General features: G+C 41.1%; 1 protein-coding gene across 4 annotated transcripts in view; it reads left to right on the top strand.

Moving 5' to 3' along the window:
• The window catches only part of LOC101996620 (ATP-binding cassette sub-family G member 3-like), a 161782-nt gene that overhangs the window by 83792 nt on the left and 69628 nt on the right, over nucleotides 1-8362 (top strand). For 2 of the 4 annotated variants that reach the window (XM_013350918.1, XM_005359627.2), the window contains exons 1-4: nucleotides 1334-1413; nucleotides 6282-6414; nucleotides 6865-7084; nucleotides 8230-8289. In XM_013350918.1, coding sequence (XP_013206372.1) covers nucleotides 6882-7084; nucleotides 8230-8289 — 263 coding nt within the window. In that variant the 5' untranslated portion in view covers nucleotides 1334-1413; nucleotides 6282-6414; nucleotides 6865-6881. Of the gene's footprint in view, nucleotides 1-1333; nucleotides 1414-6281; nucleotides 6415-6864; nucleotides 7085-8229; nucleotides 8290-8362 lie in introns of those variants that run through there. The other 2 variants (XM_026785006.1, XM_026785007.1) reach the window with 2 other exon arrangements.

Below are 8362 nucleotides of genomic sequence, written 5' to 3'. Positions count from 1 at the left end.
AAAAAAAAAAACCAGTCTACAATTCACAATCTCAGAGAACCTAGACAACAAAGAGAACCCTAAGAGAGACACTCTCACACTGAGCCTGAGGAGTAAACCAGGGCTTTCTGATGACCTAGGATGTCTGATCCTCCAGCCCCGGTGATGCCCTGCCTCCCCCTCCCACTATCAGGCTCTTTACCTGGTGCTGGGATCTGAATTGGGTCCTCATGCTTACAGAGACAGGCCATTGTACAGCCTGTACATTCTCTGTATGCATCTTGTACTCCAATGAAAATTAACTTTTTTTAAAAAAACTTGTACAGTTCTTATTCTTTGAGAATTTTGAAAACTTCATAGAAACAACGTATTTTAATCACATTCACCCCTGCTACTTTACAGCAGAATTTTCCTCCAAATCCCCCTCCCAACAGCTTCTCCCTGTTCTCTTTTGGCTTCCCTTCCTACCCCTCCCCACCTATTCCCCTCCCCTCCCTCCTTTCCCTTCCTCTCCCTCCCCATCTTCAATAACCCACTGAGTCCAGTCACTGCTGCCCATGAACACATGTGAGTAGAACATTTCTCTGGATAGTCGACATGCCAAGGACGCACTCCTGAAGAAAACCGACTGTCCCTCTCCTGGCAGTCATCACCTGTCTGCAGCTCCTCAGAATAGGGGGAGGGATTGTGTGACCCTCCCATTCATGCTAGAATGTTAAAAAGACTGACAGAGTATGAAACGGACTTACTTTTCAACATTAGCTCTCTGGTCCGTGAAGTGTCCTACACTGCACACTGCACCATCTGACTGCAGGCTAACAGGCTGCACTTAGTCCCCCCTCCCCTTTTTTATTCTTTAGGGATAGAGTTCGATATTTAGCTCAGGCACCCATAGCCCAAATTCTCCTGCCTAAGTTTCTCTGTTATAGGGCTTACAATTGAGAACAGTGAATTTTTTCTCAATTTGTCTCTTCTGAAACAAAATGAAGCTATAAATCAATTTATATTAACAACGTGGGCATTTAAGAAGCCATTCCCTCGGCTGTCTTGATCCGCTTGTTTGTCCCTTGTTGTGTTAAGCATATACTCACCTTCTGTTTATTACTTCCACCGCCAATCTATTAAAAAAAGAAAGAAAAAATACAGAGAGACAGACAGAAAGACGTCTTTGCTTCCCTTTTTTCTCTTCTGGGGCCTGGATCCCCAAAATCCAGTTGATGTGGTCCTGACTTAGGGCTCAGTGCAGACTGGAGGCTTCAGGACAACGTAGTACAAGAGAATCATCTGCTTACCACCAGGTGGCGCTAGCTCCACTCCTCTCTTCCGGCTCCGCCCAGGCTCACTTTCCTTCCCTGAAGTTCCTGATGCAGGCAGAGGCTGAGGACAAGCTGAGCAGCAGCCTGGGTTTCTCTTCTTCCCCTGCATCGGACAGCAGTGAGTATGGGGAACAGAAATGGCTTTCTAATAGTATAATTAGCATCACACACCTCACCGACTTACAGTGCACAGTTGTGTGGCTATGGGAATATTCAGAGGTGTGCAAGCATATTTCCTTAATCTTCTCCGCTTATTTAATTCAGAGATGCTTTCCCACAGCTTCTCTCGGTTATTTTCTGTGTGTGTCGGGGCGGTTAAGGGCGCCAGGAAGAGGAAAGATTACTAGGGACAGGTTCAATGTGTGTGGAGATCACAGGATAACTTTTGAGAGTCAGTTATTTTCTTCCAACTTTTTGAGAAGATCTCTCCTGTACTTTGTTCCATGCTGGGTGCTCCTGGGTAGCTGGCTTTTTAGTTTCCAGGAGACCTCCTGTGCTCTGATTACAAAGGTATTCTTTACAAATCTTGTGCAGCCAGTACATTTACCTGCAGAGACCTCGTGCTGGACCCTAGGTGGTTCAGAGCCCTTTTCTTGGTTTGTAGTTCAGAGGATCAAATCCAGAGCCTTCCATATGCTAGGCAAGTGCTCTTGCAGCCCAGTGGGATTTTGCATATATAAGCATTTCATCCATAAGTAGGGTAATTTGACTTCTTCCTTACGTGTTTGTAACACTCTTTTTCTTCTCTCATTTTATTTCTCTGAAGATCCAAGCTCTGTATTAAATAATAGTTGAGGAATGGTCACTCTTGGGTCTATCCTGCATTAGAGAAGCTGATTCAAGTTATTCCCTATCAGTATATTGTTGGTAGGAATATCACAGTTCCCTTTATTGTGTGCAGGTGTAAGTTTTCTCTTCCTGGTTTGTTCAGGGCTGTAATCAAGAATGAGTTTAGTTTCTTAAGGACTTCCCCCATCTATTGAGATTAGGATATCATACTTATCCCTGATCATGTTACGTGCTGAATTTCTTTTACTAATTTGCATATGCTGGACCATGCTTGCAAAAACACAGTGTTCTTTCACCATGTGTTTCTGTGCTTTCTATCACTGTTGACTTTTTCTACAAGTCATTATGATCTGATAGGATATAAGAAATTACCTTTTCGATTTGTTAAAAGTTTGTGATGGAGTGCTCCAGTTATTAACATGTAGTTATTTTTATTTTTCCCAACTTTGGCTGGATATCTGCTTTCTCAGGTAGGCGTGGAGCTTTAGGGGTCTGTTCACTTAAAATGCAGTTTCCAGCCTTTCACTCTCAGTCTTCATATGCGTCACTAACTAGCTAGTTTCCTGCTGCAATAAACAATAGGTCATTGTTTTCTGCTTTTCAGTTCAGCCTGACAGTTTCATCTTTTACTCCAAAATTGAGACCACTTATATTTAAGTTACTGTTGAATGTTTGTACTGAATGAAATCCTATAATTTGGTGGGCTTCTCTTTATCTTCTGATTTTCTGTCTTCCTTTCAATTGCTGTGTTCTTTTCTTTCTCTCTCATCTTAGATGTTTGCTGGCTCACTAGCACTTTGCTTTTTCTTGCTGTGATAAAACATCGTGATCAAAAGCTACTTGTGGAAGAAAAGGTTTATTTGGCTAACACTCCACATCACAACCAACTAAAAGAAACCATGTGGGAACTCAGGCAAGAACTGAATCAGAGATCATGGAGGAACATGGCTCACTAGTTGCTCCTCATGGCTTTCTCAGTCTGTTTTCTTAACCATCCCAGAACCCCAAAGTGGGCCCTCCCTTGGATCATACACACTGAGCCATCATCAGGTCACCCAATGTGTGTATTACCAGATGGGTACAAGGCAACAAATTCTCAACTCGGTTTCCAGAATGTCTGCTCACGTGATCAGCCCTAATTGAAATGACCCACTTGAGCTCCCATTTGTTCAGATCCCTTATGCCTGGAGTCAGCTCTGTGCTTTGGAGCAATCTGCCCCTTGAACCATCACATTATCTTTTTTTTTAAGTTTCTGTATGTTTATTTCAGGTCTGGGTGGCAGGGAAACAAATGAGCAGTATCCACCATCATCTCCCCTTCCCAGTATTGGTTAAATTCTGCCTTTTGTAAATGAGTGATGACTTACATTAAATTTTGAGGGGAGGAGATGCTGAATCCATTTACTTTTTGTTTCTTTGGGAGACTGTTTGTGGGTTTCATATGGCATGTCCCTCATCATCTATACCACTTCTTATATGTTTTTATTATTATTTATTTATTTATTAAAGATTTCTGTTTTTCCCCGCCTCTGCCTCCCATTTCCCTCCCCCTCCCCCAATCAAGTCCCTCTCCCTTGTCAGCCCAGAGAGCAATCAGGGTTCCCTGCCCTGTGGGAAGTCACCACCCACCTCCATCCAGGTCTAGTAAGGTGAGCATCCAAACTGCCTAGGCTCCCACAAAGCCAGTATCTCTTTATCTTGAACTGACACTGTGCCTTGAACCATCTGAGTATTTACTGACCACCCTGTTCCAGAACAGCTCTCTCTGCTGCATGTGTATCAGCTCTGTTTTCCCATCCACAGCTCTGCTTTAACCCTTGCACCACTGAAGCCTTTATGGGTGACACTGTGTGTCATTGTGGTCAATGCATTCTGTGATCTGAGAGAAATATTGATCGTTAGGATCAGAAGGAACTAGTTTACACTTGCCAAAAACCACAAGCCTCAGAAGAAACGAAAGTGCCTGGGAAATGAAAGGCAAAAAGTTGATGCCGCTTATGAATGCCTTGTTCTTCAATAGTCTGACATGTGGATGACATATGTGTATCCATCCATGTTTTTCACATGACATCCCTGTGGCAGACATTGATCCAGTGCATTTATTCCCATTACCACTCTGCCATGCACGAGGAGACAGAGTCAGGTCAAATAATTGCGGTGTAACAATCCTTTTCCTATGAATATATACTACTCTCATTGGTTAATAAAAATCTCACAGGCCGGTAACTGGGCAGGAAGTTAGGTGGGAAAATCAACCTGAGAATGAGGGAAGAAGGAGGACAAAGGCAGGAGAGAAGCCAGTTAGCTACCAAGCAAGCAGGTTGTGTAAAAAATGAGGTAACAAGTCATGAGCCACATGGTAAAGCATAAATAGAAATATGGGTTAATTTAAGTATAAGAGGTGCCTACTAACAAGCCTGAGTTATCAACTGAGAATTCATAATTCATATTCAGCTTCTAAGTCGGTTATTTGGGACTGGGCAGTGTCCATTTACAAATACCTATGCTGGATTTAAGTCTCAGGGGAGTGGTAGGTCTCTCCTGCCAGCCTGTGGTCACCCAGGCGTCTGTTTCACCTTGGAGTTGCTCCCTGGCCTCACACGTGCTGAACATGCACTGACCTGTGCTCTCAAGGCCCGTGTTTCTCCATGTGCTGTTGTCTTCTGCATTGTCTCCTGTCGCAGGGGTTCTTGTATAGGAACTTCAGACTCATTAGTCAAGTCCTGCACATGCCTTATGCTCTGTGTACCTCTCTTTCTTTCCAACTTGGAAATTCTTTTTTCATATGATAATTCTCATTCAGAATGGATTTCATTTCAGTATCAGTCGTGAGTTTCTCTCATTCTCCTTTTTAATTTATTAGTGTTTAAGTGATTGATGAATGCATTTTTGAAATCTTAATTATGATTGTTTTGAAAATAGATTCTGTGTCTTGTGATAAGAAATATGTAATTCCTTTCTTTCTGTCTTTGAATGTGGCAATCAATTGTCATATTATTAATGATTGCTAATTGCAGTCTGGATTACTTGTGAATCTCCCTCTAAGTTCTTACTTTAGGAATATTTAGTCTTGTTTACTCCATGCCTAGAAATTCATGACTAAAATTTCAGATGACATGTTTTGAACAGGAGGGGGTTAACATTTTCCAGCAATTCCTGAGTAGAACACACTGATGTAGCACAGATTTAACCCCATAGTTTGTTTTTTTCTAATTCTCAAAGCCTAAGCCTTTGGGATCTCAAGACACAGGGTTTAGAGCATGCCATTTTTCTGAGGCTCCAGGTTTTTCTGGTGACAGACTGCTAATAATTTTCCTCAAGAATAACAGGTCTTCTTGTGGATGTGTTTAGCAGGTTTTGTGTTCCAGTCTTTTCTGAAGTTGGCCCTGTACTTGAGAGGTTTAATGGGTGATGGCAGGAGGGAAGGCAGGAAGGGGCTGGCTTGAGTGTTGCTGTCCCTCAACTCTGGATGCTTTGGTTGTCATCAGAGCTCTTCACACAGCTGCTCCCACCCTGTCTGCTTTAAGGATGCTCCTGGAGGAGGCTTGCCTGAGCAGCTGGTCCCTCACAGGCAGGAGCTCATCACCCAAGATGTCAGCTCTTAGAAAGGAAATCTGGCTGTGTTGAAGATGGCATTTTAAACTGTTTCACTAGCTCAGTGCACTAAAGGTCTTACTTTAAAGGAGACATTTGTTGTGGGAGCTGTGGGGCTTCATTCCGCCATCCAGCTCCTGCCACCGGCTAGCTTTACCCGAAATAACAACACACAATCTGTATTCTTTTAAACACTGCTTGGCCCATTAGCTCTAGCCCTTACAGGCTAATTCTCATATCCCGATCACTCATCTCTAATAATCTGTGTAGCATCAGTCTTACCGGGAAAGATTCAGCATGTCTGACCTGGCAGCTTGCTCCATGGCGTCTGCCCAGGAGAGGGGAGCACGGCCTCTGAGCTCACTTCCTCTTCCTCCCAGCATTTTGTTCTGTTTACTCCTCCCACCTATGTTTTAACCTATGAGGGCCAGCCAAGCAGTTTCTTTATTTTTTAACCAGTGACCTTCCTCCATCAGAAATTCATAACTTGTGATGTGAGACATTTAAATTTCATTTGTATTGTTTTTCCTTGAAAGTCTTAAGCTGCTTAGCTATTGATTTGGCATCCCTATCCCTGTCATTTTAAAATCTGAATCTTCCTAGAATTTAAACATACCCATTATAGCAATGACGATGTCATTGTTAGCAGTTCATCTTCTTGGCTGTCTAAAGATGCCTGATGACCAGAGGTGAAGTCTGAAGCTGCAAATAGTCAAAAATGTCTCAAGATCGCTGTGTAAGTCCAACTTTTTATTATGTCATATCCCATAATAGAACACACACACACGTACACATGTATACATTCTACACACACAAACACATGCACACACTGACATGTGGTGATGGTGGTTATGTGTTCTGCCTCTGAACTTATATTAATCATAGTATGCTTTTGAAGTAAACCAATCTGCCCCCTCATATGTTGCCTTCTTCCTTTATGAATATGAATAATATTTGTGTTCTACTTGTCCATTTGTTTCTTAGGAATTTGGTATCTATGGGGAGTCTATGTACTTAGTTATGTAGAGTTCTCAATGGGCCCGTGGGTGATCACAGCCATATGAACTGTTCATCAGGAAGGAATCTACCTAAGACTGCACAGTTTAAACAGTCCTTAAGTGTGGTATGTTATATAATAATGTTGTTTGTGTGGACTATCAACTTACTGTTGCCTTTCCTTCTACAGGAAGGAAGACATCTAAGATGTCTTCCAATAATGAGCCTGTTGCAATCCCAATAATAGAAAGAAATCCCAATGACCTTCTTGGAATGGACACCAGTGACCTGAACACATTGACTGGAGAGGCTGTGTTAAGTTTTCATAACATCAGCTACCAAGAAACAGTACAGCGTTGCTTTCAGTTTTATAAAAAAACAAGTGTGATAGAAAGACTATCAAATATCAGGTACCTACATGAAGTAGAGACCACAACACTCAGCAACATTTTAACACACAAACTTTCTCTATTATCTATAAACTGTGTGGGTTTATGTGTGTATATGTATATGTGTATTTATGTTTGTGTATAAGTGTATATGTTCATATGTGCAGATGTGTGGATGCTATGACACACCTTGACGCAAGGCAATAAGATGACAACCTTGAGCACTGGTCTTCACCTTCTACTGTGTTACACACAGAGACCCTCATTTTTCACTGCTGGTTGTGCCTGGTTAGCAAGTGTCCTGAGATTCCCCTGCCTGTTGTAGCTAAGTTTTCTATAAGAATAAAAGACTACGCCTCTTTCAGTTTGAATATTCACTATGCTGAATCAATCGGTCAGGGTTTTATTTTTTTTTTTGGAAATAATTTGGTTTGTGCTGTACCTATACATCAATAAATAATGTCCTCTACTTGAGGGATGTCTCCCAATTGTATACTGAGTGGATGTTAATCTCTTTATCAGGGAAGGAAATCATCATTTTGTGGGTGTGTAGTTAGCTTTTCTATTTTGATTAAAATGGTGTTTTGGTTTTGGTTTGAGTGTTACTTGGCAATGCTCTCCTGTCCTCTGAATGTTTCTTTCTAGTATTTGGATTTCTACTTAAGATGCACTGATTTTGGTTTGGTTCTATTTTAGTAGTAATTACATTACTGTTCATATTCCATGAATCATTGCTTTCTTGTGAAGATGTTTATGAGGCAGCAAGTAGGCCTATTTGAATATTTTAATCATCAGACATTAGCAAAAAGCTATTACATACTCAGCACATAAAGGCTGTTGTGTAATGGAGTCTTCATGAGAACCTGCTACTTGCTTCAAGGAGCACTTATCTTAGATGTGACATGTTTCACAGAAGACAAGTCCTTAAATAATAAACAGCAAGGGTTTGTGATATCTGAGGCATTTTTCATGAGTTTCCACTAGCAACTGATAAGTATTATTGCTTTGATAAGTAATAGGCTTCTAATAATGTTTTAATTTTATGAGTTTGCACTTATTTTCTGTGTATAATTTAATTCAACGTCAATAGCATGTTCAGCACAGACCCTAAACTAATATAGCTACCTTTACATAAAAGATCAACCAGTATAATTTTGTGTTTACAGTGGGATCATGAAACCTGGCCTCAATGTAATTATGGGACCACAAGATGGGAGTAGATCTTTGTGAGTATAATAGAAAACATACAAAATCCTTTTGTTTTAGTGATGTTTTAATTATATATTTTTTTATTTTTTT

This window comes from Microtus ochrogaster, linkage group LG1, assembly GCF_000317375.1.
Source record: "Microtus ochrogaster isolate Prairie Vole_2 linkage group LG1, MicOch1.0, whole genome shotgun sequence".
NCBI classification, from domain to species: Eukaryota; Metazoa; Chordata; class Mammalia; order Rodentia; family Cricetidae; genus Microtus; species Microtus ochrogaster.
The sequence above is the reverse complement of the archived record's forward strand: the minus strand, read 5'-3'. Positions and strand labels throughout refer to the sequence as shown.